Source organism: Clupea harengus, chromosome 10, assembly GCF_900700415.2.
Source record: "Clupea harengus chromosome 10, Ch_v2.0.2, whole genome shotgun sequence".
Classification (NCBI taxonomy): Eukaryota; Metazoa; Chordata; class Actinopteri; order Clupeiformes; family Clupeidae; genus Clupea; species Clupea harengus.
This window is the reverse complement of record NC_045161.1, coordinates 4,230,406-4,257,292: the sequence shown is the minus strand read 5'-3', so window position 1 is coordinate 4,257,292 and position 26,887 is coordinate 4,230,406. Positions and strand designations below refer to the sequence as shown.

At 43.6% G+C, this 26,887-nt stretch overlaps 2 protein-coding genes across 14 annotated transcripts in view; one reads left to right on the top strand and one right to left on the bottom strand.

The window, feature by feature from the left end:
- The window catches only part of mcf2l2 (MCF.2 cell line derived transforming sequence-like 2), a 67,417-nt gene that overhangs the window by 35,142 nt on the left and 5,388 nt on the right, over positions 1–26,887 (top strand). For 7 of the 9 annotated variants that reach the window (XM_031575047.2, XM_031575048.2, XM_031575046.2 and 4 more), the window contains exons 16-31: positions 10,600–10,666; positions 11,217–11,332; positions 12,527–12,596; positions 12,707–12,799; positions 13,040–13,132; positions 15,525–15,650; positions 15,992–16,213; positions 18,547–18,639; positions 19,399–19,477; positions 20,957–21,011; positions 21,158–21,249; positions 22,905–23,018; positions 24,353–24,439; positions 25,028–25,099; positions 26,015–26,101; positions 26,397–26,512. In XM_031575047.2, the coding sequence (XP_031430907.1) occupies positions 10,600–10,666; positions 11,217–11,332; positions 12,527–12,596; positions 12,707–12,799; positions 13,040–13,132; positions 15,525–15,650; positions 15,992–16,213; positions 18,547–18,639; positions 19,399–19,477; positions 20,957–21,011; positions 21,158–21,249; positions 22,905–23,018; positions 24,353–24,439; positions 25,028–25,099; positions 26,015–26,101; positions 26,397–26,512 (1,582 nt within the window). The remainder of the gene's footprint in view (positions 1–10,599; positions 10,667–11,216; positions 11,333–12,526; positions 12,597–12,706; positions 12,800–13,039; positions 13,133–15,524; positions 15,651–15,991; positions 16,214–18,546; positions 18,640–19,398; positions 19,478–20,956; positions 21,012–21,157; positions 21,250–22,904; positions 23,019–24,352; positions 24,440–25,027; positions 25,100–26,014; positions 26,102–26,396; positions 26,513–26,887) is intronic. The other 2 variants (XM_031575052.2, XM_031575054.1) reach the window with 2 other exon arrangements.
- b3gnt5a (UDP-GlcNAc:betaGal beta-1,3-N-acetylglucosaminyltransferase 5a) lies at positions 1,196–9,384 on the bottom strand. 5 transcript variants are annotated; one of them, XM_012842233.3, is made up of 2 exons: positions 9,096–9,384; positions 1,196–2,863 (listed from the first exon to the last, which is right to left on the bottom strand). In XM_012842233.3, exon 2 carries the CDS (start codon positions 2,644–2,646, stop codon positions 1,507–1,509), a length of 1,140 nt encoding a protein of 379 aa, XP_012697687.1. In that variant the 5' UTR covers positions 2,647–2,863; positions 9,096–9,384; the 3' UTR covers positions 1,196–1,506. The 5 variants fall into 5 exon arrangements, with proteins under 5 accessions (XP_012697687.1, XP_031430917.1, XP_031430919.1 ...); XM_031575057.2 differs by lacking the exon at positions 9,096–9,384 and adding an exon at positions 8,810–9,057; XM_031575059.2 differs by lacking the exon at positions 9,096–9,384 and adding an exon at positions 8,843–9,057.

The following is a 26,887-nucleotide window of genomic DNA, read 5'->3' as shown; positions in this document are numbered from 1 at the left end:
TTTGTGTTTTTTCTATGACATGCGATGACATGTCTTGTACATTTAGTATTTTTACCTCAAGACAATACAGAGAGAGAAAATGAGGTTTCTAAAATATTATTTTAGTATGTCATGAGTTTGAAGTATATTTGTCTTGATTTACACACTAAAACAGTGGGTGTGGTATTCAGAAGAGAAATTACAAAAAGAGAAATAATACTTTTAGAAAGCTTACGGTCAGCACCAGCTGTAGTTCTAGATGAGGAAACAAACTTGCTTTCATTTCTTGAAAATAGCAATTGAATGTTGGGGGGGGGTCTAGATATACAATACACTTTACCCCCCACAAGTAATTTTCGGTTCCGTGGCGTGTGAATGCCAATAGTTGACTCAACACCTTGAGTTGTTTTGGGTGACTGGCTGCCATGGGGCATGAATCCAGGGTGTCATCACTTTGGAGGCCTGGTTAGAGTAGACTGCTAGACAATGCAGCCCTGACTCATCTTCTCTTAGAATGTTACAAAACCATTTAAGCCAAAGCAAGTGACTTACACCAGGCTCTCAGACTATTTTCAGACTGTGTGACACTAGCTTAAAATGCCAGTGCTGCAGTCAGCAAAACCAAACTGCCCAGCAAAGAAATTAGGCGTGGCGTTCCGCCATAAACTAAGGACAATTAATAATTCACCGATATTTACGAGCTGATTAGTTAAAGAAGATACCTTTGAACTGGCAACCACAAAAAGGAAAGCTCTGTGTAGGCAGGGAGCATCTCAGCTCAGTTTTAGCATCTCTGCGCCACAGCAAACTCTGTTAACCTTTGATAAAAACATCAGGGCATTTACAGCCATAGAAGGAAACAATCCAAGTATTGTGTTCATTTACACAATGAAAATGTGCATGTGTATGTGATTTAAGAGCTTTTTTTTTTATCTTCAAGTTAACAAATGTCAGTCCTAATTACAACCTAACGTTTTCCAGGCCCTTGCGGCAACCTTGGGAGAGGGTAAATGCTGTGATGCTGGCAAATTCTAACAGTGTCCATGTGGAATTATTTAGAGTGCAGGATGTGGGTTATAAGGAATTGTGTGATGTCTTGGAAAATGCCAGTGGCAGGAAATGTCTGCAGTTAGTTTTGGGCTCAGCATTCAGAATAGCATGGGGGGTCGTGGGGATTTTGTGCACTACTGTAAAGATAAAATAAGGCAAAGTTTTCTTACGATCAATCTGTTTAATTCAGAATGATGGCATAGAAACCTGAAGATAAACACAAATCTATGAGGTACGTCTCCAAATGACTTCCCTTTCGAGGATTACAGTCATCACACCCATAAGGTGGTCTTGATCTAAGCCACAACTACAGAGGGGTTTCAAAATCACCTGGTCAAGTTTCCATGACGCCGAAAAGGCAGCACTGGTGAACACATAACTTAAGTACATAGCTTTAGCCTCTGGTTCTTTGGGGAAATGACAGCAGACAATAAAAAGAATAACACATTAAAAGACTATATCTTCTCCCATAGTACACTATGAAAAAGCCGCCTTACAAGGGTAGGTGTTCATATAGTAAGGTTTACAGAGGAGCATGACTTTAACTGCAGTGCAGTATAATTTCCCCATTATCCCAGAGGAAATGCCTTCGATCTTTGGGTTAGTGGCCATCTTCCAGAGGTGCCTGACATCGGCCACGTGTCCGTGTGAGGTGATCATCTTTTCATAGATGCAGGGATGATAGGGGGCCTTTCCCTCCCCTGAAAAGTAAACATGTTCCTGGGGAGACACCCCCATGGATTTGGCACAAATTCCCATGAACACGTCGTCGATGTAAAGTGTAGCATTCAGCGACAGAGAGGCCTGGTAAATTTTGGCGGCCACATCTCCTGACACCACGTAGCCGGCCCCTGCAGTGTAATCTGGGTAGGAAGGCCACTGGTACATCTCGTAAGGCATGTAGTATTTGCTGTCTTTCCGGCGGATGGGCGGGGCCCCACGGTGAACGTGGCCTGCCCAAAAGTCCTGTACCCCATTTGCCTTTAAGCCCTGAAGATAGCGCACCAGGTTGGGCATGTGGATGAAGATGTCATCATCTGCCGACATGAGGAAGCTGGCGTGAGCACAATTGGCGTGTGCCCAGCGGAACTGCAGTAGGAGCTTGACTGTTAGATTGTGAAAAGTGTCCTCAAAGTCCTGCTGCACGAGGTCTTTGTAGAGCAGGTCTTCCCTACGGAGCTCCTGTTGGATACTGGCCTTTTGGTGGGGGTGCGGATGGACCCCGAGGGCGAACACCATTCTCACGGTCACCCCCAGTTCCTCCTGTATGTAGCTCTCATTTCCCCATGTGGAGCGAATGGCCTGTCTCCTCTCCACGTTCTCTGGGGAGGACTTGACAAACAGCAGCAGCAGTACATCCTTCCCATTGCACTTTTCGTGGTGGTTGAGCAGATATGGGAAACTGCAGAAACTCTCTGCTTCTTCTGGACTAACACTGAAACTCTTGTTGATGAAGTCGTAGCTGTTAACCAGGTAGCGGTACGAGTAGGACTTCATGTGTCTCACCACATGGTGGTCCAGCTGCTCCCAGCACAACGTCAGCACAGACAGGACAAAGCACATGGAGATAAGTTGGAGACACTGACATTTTCGGATCCTCCTAAAGTTCATAAACATTCTGCAATCCTTCTGGTCCCGTCAGCTCTTTCGTCAAGTCCAGTGCGGTGCCTTAGATGAGTCACAGAAGCCACTCTGTCCGTTACTGCAAACTATGACTTGTGTCCCATGTTCCATCCTATCCACACCACTGGGGACGTGCTCCTCAAAGAGAGGTCACCAGCAATTCTGTGTGGTCCTGACTGCATGTTCTCTCTCCACATTGTCCATCATGCCTCTGTAAAAAAAACACAAGTGATTGCACTTTAGTCGTCACAGAACTTAAAAGGGCATATAAAAACACAAACCAATTCATGAATGCAAATTTGCCTTCGAACACAATGTTGCATGGGCTGCTGAGTCATGCTTTCCTAGTGAATAACGGTTGGTGCTGCGCTCACCTACATAGTGCACATTTCATTTTTCATGTAACAGAACACTAAAACTGAAAATAGCATATGTGCCTTTTCATTCTGTTGAATGAAGAAGTTGTTCCCATAAAACCAGGAAACAACACTCTCAACAGGTTCCTTTGGAATGCCATAGGCATAGGCCAACGTTTGGGCCTTCAATGACGATTTTTTTTTGTGGCAGGAAAAAAAGGGCCATCACTCCAGAGAAAAAACTTACCGTTACAGGGTTTAAATGCACACTGTTATGCATCTCAGATAATACATACACATACATGCATGCTTTAGGCTACTGTTGCTAGATTTGCTATTGAAGCCATATTTCTTGCATAACCGATACCCTAATGGCTACTCTAGTAATAGCCTACAACTAAACAAGATTATGACCAATAGCAAACCAATGGCACTGCGAGACTAGATAAATCCTACAAATGTGTATGTCAATATCAGCAAAACATGGTTTGGGCCAACAAAAGTGAAGTGAAATAGGTCATTAGGCTATTTACTGTCATATATGGACTAACCCAGAGAAGGCCTTGGCAGATTATGTTTCGGATGGGTTACGCCTGCCTGGTGGAAGTAAAACTATTTATTAAACGGCTCTTCAGAATGTTCCAAAAAGTTCCGTTGATTTGAATGGGCCAGCCCAACGTTCGCAGGTCTGTATTTTCTTGATATTCACCGCTGCAAAAAGTGAATGACCGCTGTCATTGGCAACGGGTTTTGTGCTTCTACTCACATCTTTCATATCATTCCGCAAGTAGTCCGGTCATTTAACGTAACGAAAGTCACTTGAAGTCAGCAAGTAATGGGTTGCTACGCAACACCTGAAACTTTAAAGTTCTATTTGCTTGAAGAACTATTTTTTCATAGCGGAAATCACGAAACGGCAATAAACTCATTAAAAAGAGGTATTTTGGAGGAATGTTTTCTATCGTTTTGGCAAGTAACCATATAACAAGCGGGATAAATATTGTCCGGCGGTCATTATCCATAAATAAATCCCTTCAGGACGAAACAAGTCCTGTTCGTTCTGTCGGGATTTATTCTTGAATCATGACCGCCGGAACATACATGATCCCTTACAAATAGTTGTACTATAAACGCAGTTGCCGGTTGCGTACACAAGTACGCGACCACCAAACATGCTACATTGAATCTGAGATTCATTACGTCCTAAATTGTTCTAATTTTACACGATGAAAATCACCACCCCTTCACAAATCTACGACCAGTCTCAGTAATTAGATATTGCACCAGCAGTTATATTTTCAATACAGTTTGAAACATCCTCCCAAGCTGCCAGTCAGCAGCAGCTGGAGTCTTCAAAGGACCAGGGAGATTTTCAGCATCTACTTTAAATTGGCTTGCGAAATTGTGCAAAACATAACAAACTAGATTGAAATAAATTTGATTAATTTACATGTTCTACCCATTGACAGTAAGGACGCGGTGAAGCTCTGAAGGGCGGAGCTTGTTTCTGCTTATTGTCGTCTAAGGTTTAGGATCGGCTAAGGGCGGGTGGTTACCGCTGTAATGGTATAATTTTCTCACCGTTTTTGACCTAAAGTGGACGGTGATGTTGATGAACAGATAGTCCGAGAGCCAAATTGGGGGGCGGGGGTTTGTTAAGACCACATCATGTAAGTTAGCAACAAAACGGCTAGCTAATGTTAACTAGCTGATTTACCCCAAATCAAACAAATGTGCATTGCGGATGGAGGACTACCTTTATCTATACGCTAATGTGACACCGTTGCAGTAGTATTTAAGGTAGGCCCCTTGTAGAAAAAAACAAGCTAATTGAGTTTGACATGCCAGTCCTTTCAAGTGTATGAGTGGTATTACTAGCCGATTCAATGTCAGCTACCTGGCCTGATTATTAGCTGGCTAGGTTAGCTATCAAAGTTAATGTAGCTATCCTAAGGTAAGCTAGGTTGTACAGGTTAGTAAGTATCGATACCTACCATTAAAGTAAAACAACTGAGAACTGCACCAACTGCACATTAGACCATAAGCAAGTGATGGCTTAATTAAATGTATTTAAACCTACCTTGTTCTTTTAAAACTTGCAGATATTCTTGAATTATGGTAATACCACTAAGCTAGTGGTTAGGATGTGATTGATTAAAAAACAAAAAGATACCTAGGACACATTTGACCCTCAGTCAAACCCCGCCTTTTTAGATTCTCCAATCCCAGATCGAGTTCTATCGAAAGGGTTCTGTTTCCCTTGTGTGTCGGTTGGTCTCCAATCTACTGACTGGAAATTAATGAAGTTGACCATGTTTTTTTTTTAAATTTAAACCAGAAATGCTTAATGGGGAACCTATTAGTAATTAGGGATGGGCGGACAACGCCTTGTGAAGCTTTTGAGGCTTCTTCTCGATTGTGCCGAAACAATATCCGAAGTTTTCGAAGCATCAACGACAGACAGCACAGTGACATCTAGTGGCTAGAAATTATAGCAGCCATGAATTCGAGACTGCGGAGAAAGAATGCATACAATGCTTCGTTGTTTTCAGTTTCAATGTATGTACACTAAAAGCATAAGAACGCTAACTTTATTTGTGTTCATTTTGATCATTTTCTGATAATCATTGTTAACTCATTAAATTGCTGAAAGAAATGTTCACGTTGCTATCTGTTGCTACAATTAAATAATGGTTAAATGTGTTGTCTTAAGTTACAATCGATAGGCCTACTTGTAATGACACATGAGATGACTATAATTACACTTACTCTTGTGACAACTCCTGTGACTGGAAGGGCCCTTACCATAATTTAGTTTTATGTGACAAGTTTTTGCTGTGAAGGTGAAAAAAAGGAATGAATTTAATGAATAATGAATTTAGCTGTGACAAGCCTGACACTCCAAGTCTAGAGATGTGGTAGCCGGGCCCTGGTCTGCAGGACTCACACATTATCTGGGCCACAGCTATAACATAGGGCTAGTCACTTGATACACTATCGTTACGGCCAAGGTACATTACGGTTATCTATTTTTGAAAAGCCTGTAAAGGCTCAAGTTTGTTGTAGCCTACAGACTGATTATGGGCACAGGTTTGAGTGACGTTCCCTACATGTTCCCTCCAGTATTGGGCACCGAGGTGCGTAGCCTGTGGAAGGGTGATCTGATCTGTAATCCTCCCTATAAGCACAAGCTCTAGACCAAATAAGGGAAGTAATACGTTTGTGTGGGACAATGTGGGACATGTTATTAACACTGAGAGTGCATTTGCATTCTGCCTCTAGTCGATTAAACAGCACACCAGTTAGGCCATATAAGATACAGACTACAACCTTTGCTTTATGATAGATATGATGAGCACAGTACCGATTGTCAAGGCACCCTAATTTCGCAGTGTGACATGTATTTATTGATAGACATCCAACATGCATTGGCCATTATAGGCCCATCAATGGCAGCTGTCCTTAAGCAAAGCACGTGGCCATGATGTCACCTGGTAGCTTTTACTTTGGGGGTATTCCAAGTACATGGTTTTGTGACAAGTATGGGTAAGTTAACTCAGAACAAGTTGTAAACTTTACAATGTTTTCTGTGAACCAGCATGTATATTTGTAGTCTGTGCAGTACATGACATAAGGCCTTATGTGTACCTGTAGACATGCATGTACAGCAATGTTGAGTAGTGTGCGCTCATGGAACCTGGGTTGTGAGAGGCACAGTCCTGTATGGGACTCAAACCCGCACCCTCAGAAATGGGTGTGTTAGCAAGGAGGTTAAACCCCCTGGGTGCTAGTGTCCACAGGCCACATTACACTCACAGTGTATTGTACGTGTTCAGATTCAATGGGACGGCGTTGTCTTCGATTATTTGCACAAAGCAGTGTGCACTTTGCATACAAACACGCCTTTAGAGCCGGCTTTGAGTATATATGCACTAAAGCAGGTCCATCGCATAAGAAGTATGAAATAGCTTTAAATTCAAAATACCTTTAAGATGGTTTTCAGTGCACTAGTGGCTTGCTAGAATGACTGCAGTCAACACAGAGTGAAAAGGTGTGCTGCATTCACTTTAGTTGAAGTTGTGTCCTGTGTTAATGTCTGCAAAAAAAAGCTTAATTCCCACAACATCCACAAATGGCATTCTTTCAAAGCTGACTCCACATCAGCTGTGTTTATTCTTTAAGGTAGCCTGACCAGTATTTCTTGAGGTTAAATCTGAGATCTGTGAAGTGTACGAAGTAGATCATTTACCTTGCTACCTAAGTGAAGTGTTTTAAGGTTGTGAAACCATGTTTTGCAGAGTGCTCAAAAAAACTTGCAGTTGCAATTTTCCGCTATGACTATGTGTGATGTGCTTATGAGTCAGACTGAGTGAAAAAAGAGGGGAATGTTCATGTGAATGCTCAATCGGAGAGTCTACATAATTGTCTGTTCAACAACGTACATTCAAGTTTAGTTTCATCTACTTTTTCTTTTGCAACTAAAGCAGATACGCTTTCCAAATCTATCAGAACATAGCAGACTACTGAACATTTCCCGTTGATGTGGCCTGTCATAGGGTGGGGGGTAACTTAAAAAAAAAAGAAAAAAAAAATAGCCTATGTGAGGCAGTTGTTGAATGCAACTGCCAGCCCAGCGTTAAGTTCAATAATGGAGGGCTTTAAGCAACTGTCCAGATAGAAGTGCTGAGAGCTGTACTAAACATTCATTGGGACAAAAAAGAACCGTTACAACAGCAAGTTTGCGTAAATCCATTGCTCGCAACAAAGAGGCCCTCAAACCTCGCTTCAGTTCATTCCGTGTCAATACAGAGGGTGGATAATCTGTTTCTGAGGTCTCACAGTAACATGTTAGTTCAGAAGAACTGGAACACAGTCTAGCGGTCAAAAGCGCACAAATGGATATTATGCATGGCGAGCCTGTTTACTGCTGAAATATTTATGCCACTGAAATATTCCTTTGTGGCATCCGTTTTCAGGGGCTGTGGGTTCTCATGAACTTTGAAGTTAAACTGATGATCACCATGCAAATCATCAAAAACAACCCCTGGGAACAGTAATCAGTCTTGTGAGGAATATTTAAAACCTGAGGACACATCAGCACAGAGATAACGCTTCCCTACTCCATGCAAATTGTCTGCTATTTCCTCACAGTAAAATGTTAAAGTAGAATGGGTAGATTAGTATTTTTATCCATTTTACTCGATTAGTAGCCAGTCATTTGTTCCAATCAAGGAGTTGTTTTCAAACCAGGACTGAGGGGGTGACTTTAGCTTAAAGTGCAGCACTAGTTTGTGAACAGTGCTGTTTTTAAAGTTGTCAGTGTCTTTATATCAAGAGCCGAGAATTCTACAATCACAGATTAAAATTAAGTAATAGGAGATGTGTTTAAAAATAGCAGGCCTTAAGTATTTCTCTTCAACTTGGCAGTAAATGTCAGTTCTGCTTTAGCATCTCCATGGTAACAGTATGTAAATCTGGAACATTAGTCATTACAAGAACAGCAGTCACACAGCTTCAACTGGTATTTGACAGTGTAGGTATAAAACTAGGAATCCCATTCACCCCTGCTCTAATCATCTTCATTAGGTTATTTATCAGTAGTAAGGAGCATGCAGCCCACCGCACCCCACTGCTCACATATAAAAATAGGTACAAAAATATGGCTGCCCCTAAATGAGTGTTACATTTTCAACCACCAGAAGTTAGACATTGCTAAGAGAGTTCATAGATTGTAATCGTAGTGTGAAATGTATATCTTAGTTATGTTATATATTTCAAGCTGAAAGAAAAACCACACCTACTTGAGTAGATTTAAAGCAGGTTGTAGTTATTACCTCTCTTGCGCATTTTCTTTGCTCTTACATTCCCGTTAGCTTGTGATCGTCCAACAGACAGATACTAAATTCAGCATAGTGTTCTCAGCTCTGTTCTATTCCCCCATTGAAAGGAAGTTAGTATTTCTTCCATGGCTTTTTATTGCCTTGTTTTTCCTCTCGATCAGCCAGTCAGCTGAAAGTGAACACCTCTGTCATGTGCGCGCCTTCCCGTAATATGTGTGTGAACAAAACCCTCTCACATATCACTTACCAGCTAATCAGAGTCTCCCTCCATGTTTTGAAGAAAAAAGTAGAGCAACTTCTGCGTTTCTCCTCTCTGGCTCGCCTCCTGTGCTTTCTTTCGCTCCTCTCTATCTTTCTGTCTCTTTTGCTCTGTAACTCCTGTCCGAGAGCCGTGTGTTCTGTGTCTTTTGGTGTGGCTACTGGCTTCTAGCGGCCCTCCCAGTAGTTTCCTATGCTCTGAACGTGTGGCTGTTGTCTGTGCCGAGAGACTCCCTGAGAGGGTGGGGTAAGGGGTGGAAGCATGGGAGTAGTTGTTTGAGCTGGGCGGTAGGGTCAGCCCCTTTTCAAGCTCAGCCTGCCTGCCTGCCTGCTGAACTCAGCCCTGAGCTACACTCTGAGTTATTATCACATCATTGAAAGTAAGAGCAGGGGCCAAAGGAATTGTGGTTGGATGGAGCAGCCCGCTAGTACTTGGACATTTGTGTCATCTGAATCACATAAGTGGCTGCCACCACAACACAATCAAAATAATTCCTCTCCTCCAGGGCCCATATTAGGAGAGGAAATGTAGCAAAAAGCCTGGGAAGGTATGGTCCACACAAAATGCTGTGCTACCATATTGATAGTGGGCTATGCTGTGAGTTTTTATATATTGTTTGTACAAGGGCACTGTTTTTTTTAATAAACTAGGTGGTATCTGTATCCCTGCCAGATGTAACTTGAAGATAGTGTGGAAAATCAGGTTTGCTTTTTGGCACAGCTAAACTTTGTGTGATTTTATAGCAAAAATGTCACACAAAAAACTATTTGCAGACAGCACAAGCAACAAAAGGCCAGATTCTGCTGTGGGTGTTATGAGGTTGGTGTGGCTGTGGACTCTGTGTGCTACTGCAACAGAAAGGAGGTATCTCAGTAGGTCCCGTTGGCCTGGCACAGAGTAACCTGTACACTAGCAGACACACACCTACCGCACTCACAGTGGTCAAACTTTATTGAACAATAAAATGTGGCTGTCCACCAAACAGTACTCAGCAGGCCGACGGACTCGTGATGGCACATAAAAACCAAGACCTCAGAACTCATACAAATGTGCACATTAAAGGGACCATTAAAGACGGGAAATGTTAGCTTTTCTCCAGCTCTTTGTTTTATGGCCATTCCTTCCCTTTAATTTTGTCTCCTGCACCCCCCCCCCCCCCCACAACACACCCACCCTGCAAATGGACTTACTCTCTGCCATCACATCACATAGAACACTTGTATTTAGTAAGACATGCTGCCAATTTCTCCAATGAAAGTGTTTTCCTACCTCACTGTGATGAGATCCTTCTGGGAACATGGAGCTGAGCACTTCGACATCAGACGCCTTCTACCGTCTCCATTATCATTTCTTCCTTATTAATGAGCACTTAGATGTCAAATGCCAGCTCCGGTCTCCATTATCAGTTAAATGAACCTACCAGCACTGATAAACTTCCATTTTAACCATGCTACCGCCCTGTATTGATGGATCTTTATGTTTCTCCCCCTAGGCACATTATGACTGAGCTGATGGAAACAGAGAGGCTGTATGTGGAGGAACTGCAGAGCATCATTGAGGTACATTTGTTTCTTTAATTGGCTGTCTCATGACAATAGGCATGCTGTCTGTCCACCAAGAAACCTGAAACCATGGAGATGGCTAGAGAAAGTCTGACTTAAACATACACTAATCCAATACAACATATTCTTCATAAACCTTTTGACAAAATATGTACTATGTACAATTTATTGAATTTCTAGATAGAGTGAGTGCTATGTGCACTGTGTCCAGATTATAGTTTGGGGGCCAATTCTCTTAGATTACCGGGACTGGATCATTTGACCCTGCCATACATCTACAACGTGTTCGCAAGCCAGAACCATTTTTATTACGTTTGTGAGAGTAACATACGTATATGAATGTAATCACCAATGTTTGTTTTCATGGTCAATTACTTAACAGGTAAAAGGATCATGTTGGCTCGTGATTATGTTCCAGACATTGTTTGATAGGGTTATAGATGTTACTTCGGTTGTGCTGACGACAGTCGTTGTGCATTTGTTAGTGCATGGACCCGTTGCTCCCCCTCTGCATTGTTGTGTAAATGACTGTGTTCTATCCCTCTAGGGCTATGCAGCGGAGCTGGACAACTCAGAGCTCTCTCACCTCATCCCCCCAGCCCTGGAGAACAAAAGAGAAGTCCTCTTTGGAAACCTGCCTGAGATCTATGAGTTCCACAATCGGTAAGAAATGCACATTTTTTTTCTTCCTCACAGCAGTCCTCTTTCTTTCTCCATTTGTGTGTCGGTTATTTTCTCTTACTCTCCAGGGTTATGGTGCATTTGAATTGCACTATTCTCCACCCACTCAATAGCCCCTACCTACCGCCCAGCCCCCAGCCCTCAGGCCCCTGCCCAACCCCCACCTTCCCACTTCCCTCCTACGCTGCTCTGGTAACCACTCTCAGAGCCACACTTCCTACATTCCTGCCATGGTTTCCCCCTGCTCAACAATCCCCTGCAACAACTGCTCCGGTTATTTCTCTCTCAGCTGCACATCTGATTTTTCTCTGGTCATGAGATTTTTTGTGCAATATATATATATATATATACATATATATGGATTTTTTTTATTTATGTATTTATGTTTATGTTTATTTCACTTTTGTTTAGCTCACATTAGCTGACATTTTCAATGGGTATCTTCCTGTGTTTTTCTACATTTTGTGTGAGTGTGTGTGTGTGTGTGTGTGCCTGTGTGAGTGGAGGCATGCATGCAGTGCCTCTGGGACAGGGTCCCAAATTGTTCACCTTGCCTCAGGGTGTGCCTCCCTGCCCCCTGCGATATCTCACCCCTGGGTTGGATCGTGTTACAGGAAGGGGTGAAAGAGGCATGAACAAAGGGGCCATGGCAACTGCCTTGGGTCTCTCCTCCACACCAACACATATATTATATACAGCACCTGTTCCAACAGTGTGGGTGCAGCCTCTCTTATCTGTCAGCTTATGGCTTAACAACCTAGCCTTGCCTCACTAGTGACAAGAGTTGCTGTCACTCTCTATATGGACTGAATGATGCATCCAACGATATGATCAACTGTGTTGTGATGTGAAGAGCTGTTTTAGTAACCAAACAGTGCTAATGCTATCGCATGACAAGAGACCCATGCACAAAATGTCATCTGATTCTGTTACATATGACACAGGAGTGACACAGTTCAGCTTAAGAATGCAGTTCTACTGCAATCATACCCATTCATCCAACAGTAATCCCCCTGTGTCTTTCTATACGTGCCGATCTTCTTCCTCTGTTGCTGTTCCCTATGAAGGAATTGAATACACAAAATGTTAACTTGACCACAGCCATTGTCCAAACAAATGTATGAATCAGCATTTCCGGTATCCAGGATGTGCTGTTGTGTGTCATTTTCTCTCCAGAACCTTCCTGAAAGAGCTAGAAAACTGCTGTGAGAAGCCTGAGCTGGTGGGAATTTGCTTTTTGAAAAGGGTACGTGGCATCTGGTTGTATACACTTGCATACACAGCAAAATCCTGGGAAAATAGAGTGGCACTTGAATGTTTCTTTTGGCGTGGCTGAGCCCTGGTATCTTTTCCTAGAAGGAAGAGCTGCAGATCTATGAGAAGTACTGCCAGAACAAGCCGCGCTCCGAAGCCCTCTGGAGACAGTGTGGAGACAGCCTTTTCTTCCAGGTCTCACTCAGTGCTCTTCTCTCCCCTTCTCCTGCCTTTACACTTGCCTCTTCTCTTACCTTAGTTGTCTCAGTGTTGTCTCTCTCTTTCTCTTTCCATGTTATCTCATTTTGAAGTTACATGCATGTGTGTGAATGATAAACATTGAGAAAACCTTTCCTTAATGACAAACATTTCCTGAGAAATCCACAGAAAAAGTAGCACACACCAGATTTATTTCCACCTGAAATCTCACTGCAGGAATGCCAAAAGAGACTGGATCACAAGCTGTCACTGGATGCATACCTACTGAAGCCAGTTCAAAGGATCACAAAATACCAATTAATGCTGAAGGCAAGTTCTTTACCACTGAATGCTGAAGGTTATTGTTTGTGCATTCTTCTCAAAGTGCTCTTTGTCATTTCATATAAACAATATGTCATCATATTCAGAACAGTACACTGTAGGAAAGGCACAAAGCAAAGCTAAGTAATATGCTAAAGGCTTATGCTAATCCCAGCAGGAACAGGGCAAACCAAAACAGTTATTTTTAGGGCACCTTTTGATCAGTTTTTATGATCTATGCATTGTTCAGCTTATTTATTTATAGCAATAGTTTAGGCATGTAGCTGATGTTTTTGTCCAAAGCTTTATTAACATTAACTTTTAAAAACTTTACATGGGAAGAAACCTTGAGCAGCTCATAAGGGGGACCCATCTACTTGGGGCCGGCTCGGTAGAGAGATATGGTGGGGGGCTGAGAAGAAGATAAGCAGTAGCAGCTGGTGGTAAATTTCACTGACGAGGCAGAGTACGCAACTACGCAACATGCACGCACACACACATGCACAATCTAGTTCTAGTAAGTGCATCCCACTACAGGACCAAAATGAGTGAAGGTTCAATCAGCTGACCTATGGAAAATGGCCATATGATTGGCTGAAATTGTAAGAGACATCTGAAATCCACAAATAAATGCAGGGATGTTCGCAAATGGTGAGCAGTTTGCAAATGCATGTTCATTAGTCTGCAAACAAAAGTAACAGCATTTACATTTGTGATTCGTGTGACATTTATTTGTGAATCATGTGAAATATATTTGTGAATCACAAAATACATTTGTGAATAGCGTGACATTTATTTGTGAATCATGTGAAATATATTTGTGAATCACAAAATACATTTGTGAATAGCGTGACATTTATTTGTGGATTTTGAAACTCTTTGAACTCCATGACTCATCAGTGACTTGTAGTTGTACTTGAGACTTGCAATCGAAGGATTATTACTCGAGGACGATTCTGCTTCGTCAAACAAAATACATTGCCAGTGAAATAGCTGTCCTGGCGCTACCTGCTTCAGTATGTAGATTTATCATGAGCAGAGCAGACATTGTACATAGCAGTTTGGTGGAGAACTGCACCGGCATCCCATAGTGAGAGAAAGAGACAAAGTAGGTGGACAGAGCGTATATATATATGCGTATATGTAACTATAGATTATGGTGATGATCAACAATGGTATCATAGCCATCAGCATTTGCAGGCAAAAGTCATACTATATGGGAGAGAACAGAGATAGGTTAGTCATCAGGATATCAGTCAAACACAAGAAAAGATCTCACATGCATATCTCAGTGTCTGAACGATTCACTGCCTTATTATCTAAACATAACCCCTTCGGGACTACAAAGATGGGTTAGTGTAAGGTAAGAATTAGAGGCGAACTCGAGTTAGACGAGGGGAAGGGGTTGGAAGTGGGGGAGCCCCCCGGGATTATGAACCCAGATTAGGGTAAGGAAAGAAACTGGGATATGAACCTGGGTCACCTTAGGCACCCAAAGAGAACCACAAGAAATGTGGCCACATCATCAGCTCACTTCATCAAAATGGCCAATAACAGCTCAAGACTCCACCAAAAGCTTCCAGCACTACACACCACTAAACATTGGATTGATTCCATTACTTTTCCATTTGCTCTGCCTGTTCGGCACCCTTCTGTGACTTTGTTTCCCCTCCTTCAACACACCAATTGCGCTTGTGCACTCCCAAGACTGACCTAGAATGACATTGTTTGGCCATTTTCCCTTCCTAACTGACGTTGACATTCAAACAACTGCAGAAACACACCACCCTTTCACATATTCTGGCACAGACACTTAAAGGTGCATTTCAGTTGCTGTTATAAAAAAAAATTGTCAATAGTTCACCTCACCCTCAGTACATCTGTGCGGGTAGCCCAGATCAGTAATTCAGCAATTCAGAGGCAAACTACATGCTAAACATTTATTGGATTTTATTCACTGTAGTTATGTCATCAATAACAGTATGCAGTTAGGTTGTTTCATTACTTATTAGTGTGACTTTTGCAGCACAGCATTTATAGGCTTTGAATGTTGTCATTTACACCACGGAGCTTTGTTTTAAAAGGCCTAATATTGTCTGCAGTAGTTGAGCACACCACAGTGAAAAACCATCTGTGGATTACGTAGACAAATTTGACAGATTGATGCATGTGCCAGACTTGATAACTCACCATGATTAGGTGCTTTTAGATGGGCATAGAGTGAAAAAACAGTCTGAGATATCATTATTTCAAGCAAGAGCACTTTGACATTTTGAGATTATCATTATTTCGAGGAAGTGCATTTTGACATTTTGAGATTATCATTATTTCCAGAAAGTGCATTTTGGCGCGTGCTGTAAGGTTCTGTGTAAAATATGCCTTGTCTGGGTTTTTTCTTCAGGAAATGCTGAAGTGCAGCAAGAACTCGGGGGGAACTGTGGAACTGGAGGAGGCCTTGGCAACTATGCTTGACATCATCAAGTCTGTCAATGACTCTATGCATCAAATCGCCATCACTGGCTTTGAGGTACTGTTGGGTTGAGAGGTGGGGCACATGGGATATGTTCCTCTCAGTGTGGGCTGTTGGGTTGAGAGGTGGGGCACATGGGATATGTTTCTCTCAGTGTGGGCTGTTGGGTTGAGAGGTGGGGCACATGGGATATGTTCCTCTCAGTATGGGCTGTAGGCAGACTATTCACATCATTATCTCTATGGTATTTTCTGTGAGCCTGTCTAGACAATTACACCTCATGCTCAGAGTCATTGCAGAGAGCTTTTGGCTGTGTGTGTGTGTGTGTGTGTGTGTGCGTGTGCGCGTGTGTGTGTTTTTGCTTACTCTAATATGCATTTGTACCTTACTTTATTCAGGGTAACCTCGCTGACCTCGGGAAGCTGCTCATGCAAGGTTCCTTTAACGTGTGGACAGACCATAAAAGAGGTCACAATAAAGTGAAGGATCTTGCACGATTCAAGCCTATGCAGAGGCACATCTTCCTGTACTACAAGATGCTGCTCTTCTGCAAAAAGCGTGAAGAAACCACAGAGGGCCATGAGAAATCCCCCTCGTACAGTTTCAAGCACTCTCTCAAGGTGAGCTGAGATCTCTCAAGCCTTCTGTGTATCCTGTTTGACATGCTGATGGATGGCCACTACACATTACACTCTACTCTCCACACGACTCTAAAGAAGCACTCACTCAGAGAAGATCAACTTCGGAATAAATCTGTAATACTTTAAGTTAATTCCTCTGAATTAGAAATAGTTAACCCTCCTATTATGTTTGGGGTCAATTTGACCCCATTCAATGTTTAACGTCTCTAAATAAATGTTTGACATCATTTTTTTTGCTTCATATTTAATGACTTTTCCTAATTTAATGGGGACAACTGGGTAAAGACAAAATTAACATGATGATATGTTTTCAATGTCCTGTACACATACTTTACGCATAGGTGTTGAGGCTGAAATCCCCCTCGTAGGCTGTTTTAATTGTATAAAATATACAAGAAATATCCACTTTTTTCATCGCATTGTTACTTTTCTTGATAAAAGAAATAGTATTTTACTCCAAATGTTATAGATAGCAACAATATGTACTTAGAAATAATATGAAGCCATAAAAACACCAGAAGGATATCTCTTTCCAATTTTAGGTCAATCAGTGAGATTTTATGGTCTGCATATTTCTCCATAGTTGCGTAACATGTATTCTGGATGTATAAAGAGGGTGGGTGGGGGTATTGTTTTATTTTTAAGGGCTATTTAGGTAGTCAACAAACAAACCTAAAGTACCTGACACAAAAACTTGGGTAAAAAAAAAGAATTATAATATTTTTTTGGAGGTTTAAATTGCTGGGGTCAAATTGACCCCAAGCATAATAGATGTGGGTAAAATTTGAACATAATAGGAGGGTTAACATGCAGTAATTACCATGAACAGCTATTGACTAATTTGAAAATAAAACCTTAAGATAGTTCATGTTACCCATTTTTTCACTAATTCTCTGAGATTCGAGATTCGTGAGTCAAATTCCCTGTACCAATAGGAACTGATTTATTGATTGACTGATTGATTGAAGAGTGGGACATGTCTTACACTCATCAGCCCATAATGATACACATGCCAGTTTGAGCCATACCTCCAGACCACAGCAGCTGTGTTACTGCAGTCACTTTCACATTCACAGAACATCACAGAAACAGTGAAGAAGTCTAGAAGCCCATGAATTCATTGCCTTAATTCACTATCTTAAAAAAGTTTTCTGGCTTATGAAGTCTGCCTTTGGAATACCCTGTTTGCCTTTCCTCTTTCTCTCTGAAGTGTTGTTCTCTTCTCTCAGCATCTGACTGTTGCCTTTATTTCATTGAGAACATCATGGTTTTTCACAAGAAAGGACTCTGAACTCTCTCCAAGCGAATGCGGGGTCTCTCTAGCAGTTATTAGTGTCCGCTTATTGATTTTGCAAATATCTATATAAAAGATGATTGACAGTAGGTCTGACAGATTACAGCCTTCGATCACTATCACTCGCCTCGGTGGGTCTGTCAGACGACAAACGTCAGATTTCAACCGTGTCTTTGCTTTCAGCAAGTGCAGTTTAAACGTGAAGGTAGGCCAACACCTGATTTAATTCTGTACCAAAAAAACGGGGTCTTGGAATACGGCGGGAGTGGTAGGAAAGCCATCGATTCATAACAAGGAGCCAACAGGGTAATGGGCTTCTTCTGGCCCTGTCTGGTCTTTTGTAATGCAGCATCCGAGGGCAAGAGCTGAAATGCATGAAACGTCCAGAGAGTAAGGGCTGCAGTGAATTTGAACATGTTGGGCAATGTCAGAACAGATCATTTGGTGGATGAGGGTGCACGATTGCAACCAGACACAACGAAACTGCACAGGAATTTCCTCAAAATTTCTCAGATGTCACCATTTGAGGACTTATTATTTTTCAAAATTGTCCAACAGGGGGAGCCTTTCCCCAGACCTCATAGCTTTCTTACGTTCACAATTTTCATACTCTGGGTACATACATTGATTTGCTTGCCAAAATGTGGGTATTCTCACATGCCTGCCTCTTTCACTCATTTCGAAATTTTAATACATTTTATGCCATTTGGATTTCTTTGTTCTTTTAAAAAATACCCTTTCAAAATCTGTTAAAAAATTCATAGGTATTTCTCAGTATTACGTGTGTTTTTATGCAAGCTTTATGACAACAAGAGGTTGTTAGAAAAATGGTCATACTAGTTGATGACATTTTAGGGCGGGCTCCATAAGGGTCTTAAAGGAGCACCCTTGGGAAAATGGATGACTAACTTTGTCTACATATGACATTGTGTGATCTCTCATCTTTTCTGTATTAGTTATTAATATTATAATAATATTAGTATTCACATCTGTGGTTTCTTTGGTCCTGTTTTCATAGATGAGTGCAGTTGGTATCACAGAGAATGTGAAGGGGGACATAAAGAAGTTTGAAGTGTGGTACAATGGACGAGAGGAAGTATACATCATTCAGGTTTGTAGTCTTTGCCCTTTTTCTTCTGACACTGTATCAGATAGCAATTGAGGAGGAAGCCATTTGTCCCTTCTGCAAATATATATGTGTGTGTGTGTGTGTATGTATATTAGGCTAGTTTATGCCAACTAATAGGGGCACAAACTGAATTCTTACTCAGTATGGGCCAATCGGGGTAGAGCAGTCCAATGCACTGAGAAACCTATTGTGGGCTCTGAGACTGCTGTGCCACATCAGATTCTTTCTGGTGTAGATGAGACCAACAGGCACACAACCTGAAACAACTGTCAAAACATGCTGACTTCCTCATATCTGCTACTACTACCAGACCTATCAACTGACAGCTACATAGGGTATACATATTAGGGGTTACACAGGAAAGCCCATTCGTGAAGTCACTTGCATTCTTTTTGGAAGCAAATTGTTTTGAAAAACATCCACATTTTTTAGGATGCCCAATCATTCAAATTGATGCCAGGGAATGTAACTGATGTGTTAAGCTGGTTGTTGTGGGCTTCCTATGGAGATTTGCAATTCCTATAGTGGACCACTGGAGAGCAGTGTTGACTTGTGGAGTAGTCGAGGACTTTGTGATGTAAACAGTGCTCTCTGAGAAACTGCATTGCAAGATGTCTGTGTGTGTGTGTGTGTGTGTGTGTGTGTGTGTGTGTGTCTGTGTGTGTGTGTGTGTGTGTGTCTGTGTGTGTGTGTGTGTGTGTGTGTGTGTGTGTGTGTGTGTGCGTGTTGGTGTCATTGCAGGCCCCCTCCATGGAAGTGAAGAGCATGTGGGTGTCAGAGATCCGCAAAGTGTTGACGTGTCAGCTGGAGGCGTGCAGAGGTAAGGAGCTCCCAGCAGGGGGCGATGTTAGGCACAACCCCACCCTCACTTTCCCCACTTCACACACATCCCAGTATCACCATCACCGGCCCTCTCTGGGGCCTGGGTGGAATCACGCCTGTGAGAGCAAGCTGAGATGCAGGGTGTGTGGGTAGGGAGGAAAGGTTCACTGCGAGGCGGAGGAGGGCTCTTGGAGATTCCCACCTCGACACAAAGGACCCTGGTTCTGATGGCAAGCCCACTGACAGCCCCACCTTGCTCTAAGACCACAGGCCAAACAGCTGGCCTTGGTATGCTGCTGTTTCCCGAGAGAGGGCGGTGCGTTTACCATTGTGTGGGTGTGAGTGTATAGTCTGTCTTTCTCCATCTGGTGCTGTGTATTGGGATGGAGTCTGCATGTTTGAGTGTGTGCCTGTGTATGTTAGGGTGTAACCATGTATTGTCAGTATATGTGTGTGTGTGGGTGGGTGTAATCAAGGTGTTTTGTGTATGTGTGTGTGGTGTGGGAGACAGCTGGTAGAGTGCATTGGCTTTATGGTGGGTAGGTTGTGGAGGTGTTTGCATACCCCTTGCACTAAACACACAGTCCTGGGGTTGCTGTCATAGGGACATGCATCCTCCATACAGACCAGGGAGCCATTTGCATTCGCAGCATATACCTCAGGCCATGAAGTCGCTTGCAGAAAGCATGTGTGTTAACACAGACACACTAACACAGAAGGCAGCGTACGCCTGTAGACACACACACCTTAACACATCAACATACGCAAGGCCACACCCACATCCATCCATCCGTACATACAGAAACTCAAACACTCACACAGTAGCAGCTGTCTGCTGAATAAATCAGTGTGTGGCTTTAGGGAAACAAGAGCTTCTGGGACCAGCCGGCCGAAGGCCAGACCACAACACAAAGTCTCTGTCTCTGTCTCCCCCCCCCAGTGATCAGCAGACACAGACAAGCCTCACCGCTGTTCCTCTCCACACCCCCCACACCCTCGTTCCACATGTCACCTCAATCCAGCTGTACAGTAGAGGCAACATCTTCTCATCCGAGCTCACAATCCCCCCCCCTGCAGGGGGTTCAGGGTATTACGCCATGGCCGCACACATTCACTGCTGGTGTCCTGTCTGTGTGCCTGGGTTCTGGTGCACTGCAGCATTCAGGGCTCTTAGCACCGCTCAAGACTTGAATGAGTTTTTATTTTTTTTATTTATTTTTCATGGTCAGTAGCCACCGCGAAAATCGTTCTTCTCAGTCAGAGATATCAAACGCTCCCAACACTTTGATTTTCCTGACGGATGTCAAGCAAACTCGGAGGAGCACAAAGCAAAGAAAAATCCACAGAGGCTGCCTCATTAATGTAGAGCAAGAGAGAGAGGGGCGGGAGGGGAGGGGAGGCGGTTCGGTGGGGGAGGCAGAAAATGTAGGCTACAATCCAGTCGGAGTAACTGTGTCTTATTTCTTCTTTTGCACAGAGGCGAGTCAGCTTCATCAGAGAATCACAGAGAACATTTACCATGCTCCCATGAGGTAGGGTGCCTTCTACAATTGTGTGTGTGTTTGTGTGTGTGTGTGTGTGTTTATAAATGACCTTGGCATCCGGTGTGATGACCATCATGGAACAGTGCTCTGTGAGATAAGTGCGTTGGCTGACATGTGTTGTCCTTCTCTTCCAGGAACAAACTTGCCCTCAGGCAGTCTGATTCCTCCAGTCCAGAGACCGGTTTCAGGCGCAGTAACCCTAGCCCCAACATGCGACAGAAAAGAGGTAACCCTTCAGGTTACACACACAAACACAAACACACACAACACAGCATATATGCACACACATGATCATAAACACGCACAGGCAAATGTGCATACACATAGACATGACTCACATGCACACGAGCAGACACACACTCTCCCACACATATACACCCACCCCCCCCCCCCCACACACACACACATAATCACATGTAAAGACTTCTAAACAACCACTGTTGCCCTGGAAACCCTTAGACATAAATTGTTTGATTGGATACGCGTTTAGCACAGTTATCTCCAAGCGGACGCTTTATTATCCGTGCTCAGAGTCAGCCCAGTCTAACCGGCTCCCTCTCTGCCGCCCTCGCCTCAACACAACCCCTACCTGAACCCCCCCAGCCCCCGGGGTTCTATCGCCCCAACAGGTAACATCTCGAATGGTGGCTTAATGTATGTAGTGTGAGGTGTCACAGGAGAGCTGCGATGTCTTTACTGAGACGTGTCTAATGAGATGCAGGCTAAAGGAGGCTTTAAACGGGACAACATCAGGCCTTTCAAGCTGCCGTGGTAGGTTTGATAGTCATTAACCCCCCAGCCAACAGACCTTTAGGGAACCCCCTTCCCCACCTCCACATAATACACACCAGAGCGATGGGTTACGCTCCTCTAAGAACATTGGAAGCCCCTCGCCCTTTCCCCGCCTCCAAACATCGCCTCTATCAGAAGTTAAGTGCTGATCAGCACTTTGAAGTAGTCTGTGATTTTCTTCTTTGTTTGAGAGTGTTAACTGAACTTAATGCTCTAAGTAGCCATCTTTCTAACATCTTAAAGAGAATGACCGAAAGATAGCATCCAGTCCATAAGATACCCTAAATCAATGTAAACCCAGCCATAGTGTGTGTGTGTCTGCTGCCGAGGAGGAGAAAAGCGGCTTTACTAATGAGTCCTTGATATTATTTGTCTTTATTGTACATGCCTTGCCGTTTGAGTCTGAGTGAAAAAATGTGATGAAATGGGTATGCTCACACATATTATTTACATACCAAACTAACCTTTTGGGAGAGGAATAACACATATACCAAGAGTGCGGTGATGCTGATGGGAAGGTGCGAATGCATCTTGTGAACCTGTGAATTCTGGTCATACTGCACTTTTTAAAACATAAAGGTGATAATTACACAATGATTATTTTTAACATCCCTCTCATGAGGGGGTATGAGAATTTGAATAAGCTTGTTGAAAGTTGAGATAGATCAGTCAATATTACCTGTTTGCCTTGCTATGAATATGAACATGTAGAGGTCTGCGTGAGGTTTTTGAATCATTATGTATATTCGAACAGAGAACAAAGACACATTCTGCAGACAGTTCGGTGGATTGAATGTTGGTTAACCAGAAAAGTTTGAAATAGATAGATATATAAAGGATGATTCGAGCCCTCAGAAATGAACAGTTGGAAGGCTTGGATGGATGGATTGCTTGTCAGATTTGTTTGACACACACTCTGAGGTTTAGCAGAGTCTTGAGTGAACTGCTTTGTGACCTCTCCAGAGAATCTCCGCATACACACCCCCAGCACTCTTCCCTCTCATCTCAGTGGTAACTCTGCAATTTCTCTCACTAACAGCTAACAGCCACTTCACTAGTGCCCTGTCCCTCTTCCTCTCCCTCCTCTAGCCGATGCTGCCGCCAACACTTATCCTGATCGCAGCTCTAACCCCGACCGCTCTGCTCTTGCTAAAAAGCGCTTCACCTTACAGCGCCTGTCCAACCGCAGGTCCCTTCCCGCAGGTAACCTCATAGTATTTCCTCATATCATCAATCCTCCCCACCCCCACCACCCTCCTCCATCACCCGTCCTCTGTGTGTCACGTCCCACCACTGTCCATCCTGATGTGACCTTGGGAAAGGTCTCCACTGGTGGAGGGGTCCACGGATGTCCTCTCATCCAGCATTGATCTGTCTGTCTCCCCTTGTTCCATCTGTTGGTATTGACAAAAGAGACATTGAATTTCATTTGGTCAGGGAGCGCTTTTTGTCACGGTGCGCTTCTCGTCATCATTAAACCGATTTAGGAGCCTTTCGGCTGCAGGGAGAAAAGGGAAAACATTGGCCTCCAAAAGAGATACTGGAGGTGATGTGATGTCAGGTCCTAGTTTTTCAATGTCCTGCTCTATAGCTCTTGACATTTATACTGTATGTGGTTTACATTAGAGGCCTCCAAAACGGTCTAAATAACAATGTAAGCCCATTCTAAATATTTGACATTTTGTCTCACTGCTTCCATGGCGAGGGAGTTGCATTACCGAGGGGATATTGTTTGTAATACAGCAGGCTTGAGATTTACACGCATACTGTACCTCTGAGGTATATTTGTCAATAGCAGAGATATTCAAAATGACTTGGAAGGAAATAGATAAGTATCTGTGCTTGGAAATTAAGGGGTGTGTGTGTGGGGGGGGGGGGGGGGGGGTGTCCTTACAGTTATTGTAAGTGTATCTGTTTTCTGTCAGCGGCACCACAAACTGCCATTGAGAGCACTTGTGGTGAATGTAGACTAGCTGAGGTTTCTGTTGAGAAATGTGCACACAGACAGGTTTGTGGTCGTCTCCTCGCCAGGCCTTACGGAGCCCGTGGCTGTCTGTGAACTTCAGCTGTTGGCTGATTTCATCTTGTTAGCATACCCCCTCCATTGATTTTCCCATCTGCGCCTGTGAAGTGGCCGCGCGTCGCCAAGTGCGCGCTATTTGTCTTGATCATCCCCCACTTCCTCCGTGTCCTCCCTCCATCTACCGCGTCAGTCTCCCTGTTGACCGTCTGGCTGTTTATGGTCCCTAAATAAAATGAATTAATAAACTTAAGCCTGCCCGGCGTTAGCAGAAATCATCGGCCGCTGCTTATTGCCTGCTTTACGCACACAACAGAAATCAATACGCAGGGACGAGAAAAAAGGCAGTATCCTGGCAGCTACTGCTCCCATTGCTCCTGCCATTTATTAGTGTTTGTCTCTCATCTCTCTTCCCCTCCTTCTCCTCCCCCTGCTCGCTCTCCTTTCCCCCTCACCTCACCTCCCGCCATCTTTGCAGTGAGACTAATTGCTAACCTCTGCTTGCCTCTCACTCCAGCACCTGCACCTAAGGAGATGGAGGTTCCGCGCCGCTTCTCTTTAGCCGCCTCTATTAGTGCCTCTACCGCTACGCGCACCGCCAAAGGTATCTGGTCAAAATGGACCTCTCATGTCCTTCCTCTCCTCCTTTTTCTCCTAACGCTGTCCTTATAAAAATGGCATAAGCAGGTGCATAAAGGTTGGCGCTGGCGCTATCACTCACAGAGAGAAGGTGAGGGAAGGAGAGAGAGGGGAGTCTACTCCGACATGGCAACGAGGGGGAAATAAAAGGCCATTTTCTCAACCAGTCTTGTGCATTAGAGCTCCTGTATGATTTATGAAATGACGGAAATAAAATCTGTGAGCCGCCTCTCCGAAAAAAAAAAATCCGGAACATCAGAAATGTCATAGGATATTTAAAAGAAATCTCATCAGTGATAAACGGAGGGGGCGTCAGGCTCCTGACATCTCGGATGGTGCATGGCATTCGGAGCTGGCTTGTAAAGGTGTTTGAGTTCAGCTGGAAGTTACCGTTGGTGATGAAAACGAAATAATGCCTTTTGTAAACGTGTCTCTCCTTCCTCATTCCTCTTCTGGTATATTCGTAACTTTAGAGTAACATGACAAGCTATCACTGTTTGATCTTCTTCTTCGTCAATATGGCTTACAGGTATACATTTATTGCTTCATACAGGTCGACTTCCTTCTAGCCTTAGATCCAAGCGACATGAGATTAAGAGCGACCCCACACCACTAGGTTACGAAGGTACTGCTTAGTGCTCATGGATTATGCATGTGATGTCTCGAAACAGTCGGAACTCATTTCCCTCTTGCAACCCTCTTGCCTGATTTTGAAGTATTTGTAATCTCTCATGTTAAAGATGATTTGCTTGAAACTCTTCTGCACGGTTAAGTTCATAAACAGGGTGACCAGATGCAAACCTCTTAAGATTTTCTATTCTGCTGATGGGTGGGAGGAGGGGGGTATTGTTTATTTAATTACCATTTTTGGTGGGACTTTCTAGCCCTTTATTGACAGGACAGTGAAGATTAGACAGGAGGTGAGTGGGAGGGAGATGGGGAGTGGGCTCTAGAAATGACCTCAGGCCGGGTCCTCATGGGCTCTGCGCCCCTACATTGCTGCCGCGCTACGACTCCCCCACGAGGAGGAGGGTATTCGACACATATGTTTTAATTATTACGTTTTAATCAACATTTGTGACAGTATTTTGTTGGCACAACAACAACTGACACGAAGCAATGGACTTGTTCCATGGGGAACACACAGGGCATCTGGTCACCCTCACGTTTCAGTTTTTAAGTTGGTGATGTTGGTGATGTTGGTGACGTCGTGATGTGGTTTTGGAATGCGGTTATTGCTTTTTCATTTTGAGCGTGATAACTGCATGGAACCCTGTGCTGTTTTCATCTGCATGATGAGAAATCAGTTACTTGAGTGTTCTGATTTATTTCAGTCGTTGCATCAGTGAATGGGAGTTCCAGAGAGCAAGATTGTGTGTGTGTGTGTGTGTGTGTGTTCTGCAGTATTCCTCTGTTTGGCGAATACTGTGTGTGTGTGAGAGTATAAGGTTGCAAACTGCGCATGCTCTGTGTTTGTGAAGCGCTTCTGGCATCTTGTTGGGAAATCTGTGCTGTGTATAAAGCCTCCATTTTCTCCCAGATGTACATGGGGGTGCTCCAGCCCAAAGCAAACAAAAAGGTACCACAAGTACCACCTCAGCTGTGCCTAGATCCACATCCCAACCAGGTAAATGTCTAAAGGAAACCAGGACCCTTCTTGTGTGTGTGTTTGTGTGTGTGTGTGTGTGTGTGTGGTGGTGGTGGTGGTGTTCGTGGGGGGGAGTGACGTGATTTTCCTGGATGAACTGGGTTATGTGACGTGAGGTTCCTGGATGAACTGGGTTATGTTTTGGGGAGCCAAGTTTGAAACCTGCATTTCGTTCATCCCCAAATGAAATGATTTCAGACATCCCAGACATATCCACTGCCAACAGCGTAATTCCGTTTTATAACCATGTCTGTTCCCATGTGTCCCTTTTTAGGATGGACCCAGCGACGCTTGCCCTCCATGGACCCGGAAGATTTCGAGACCATACCATCGAGCGCCGAGGAGCTCTCAAACTCGTCTGACGGGGAAGATGAGAGCAATAACAAAAATGTGCGTTCCGTTAATCGAGTCCTTGCATGTGTATTTCCCCCCCGTGCACTCACCGATCTGCCTTTGAGTCATCCCAATCCCTTCCGAAAAGACTTTCTCAGGGTAATTATTTCCCAGCAGCACTGATCCTCATTATCATGAGCTGAGGACTTGACATTTAAAAGACAAAAAAGGAAAGGGATTAGCCTGGTGTTGGTCTATCTCTCCGCAGCTTCAAACTCCCAGCATTTCACTTTCCATTATAATCTGTCTGATGTGTGAGAGTATGAGAGACCCGTTTTAATGGACCGGCTTCATCATGATAACGTAACTCAGGATGGAGGATTCTCACATACGCACACACGCATTAGCTACTGGTCTTTTTCTATCTTTCTT

Coding starts and splice junctions, on each gene's coding strand:
- b3gnt5a (XM_012842233.3), bottom strand. CDS start 2,646: ATGTTTATGAACTTTAGGAGGATCCGAAAATGTCAGTGTCTCCAACTT.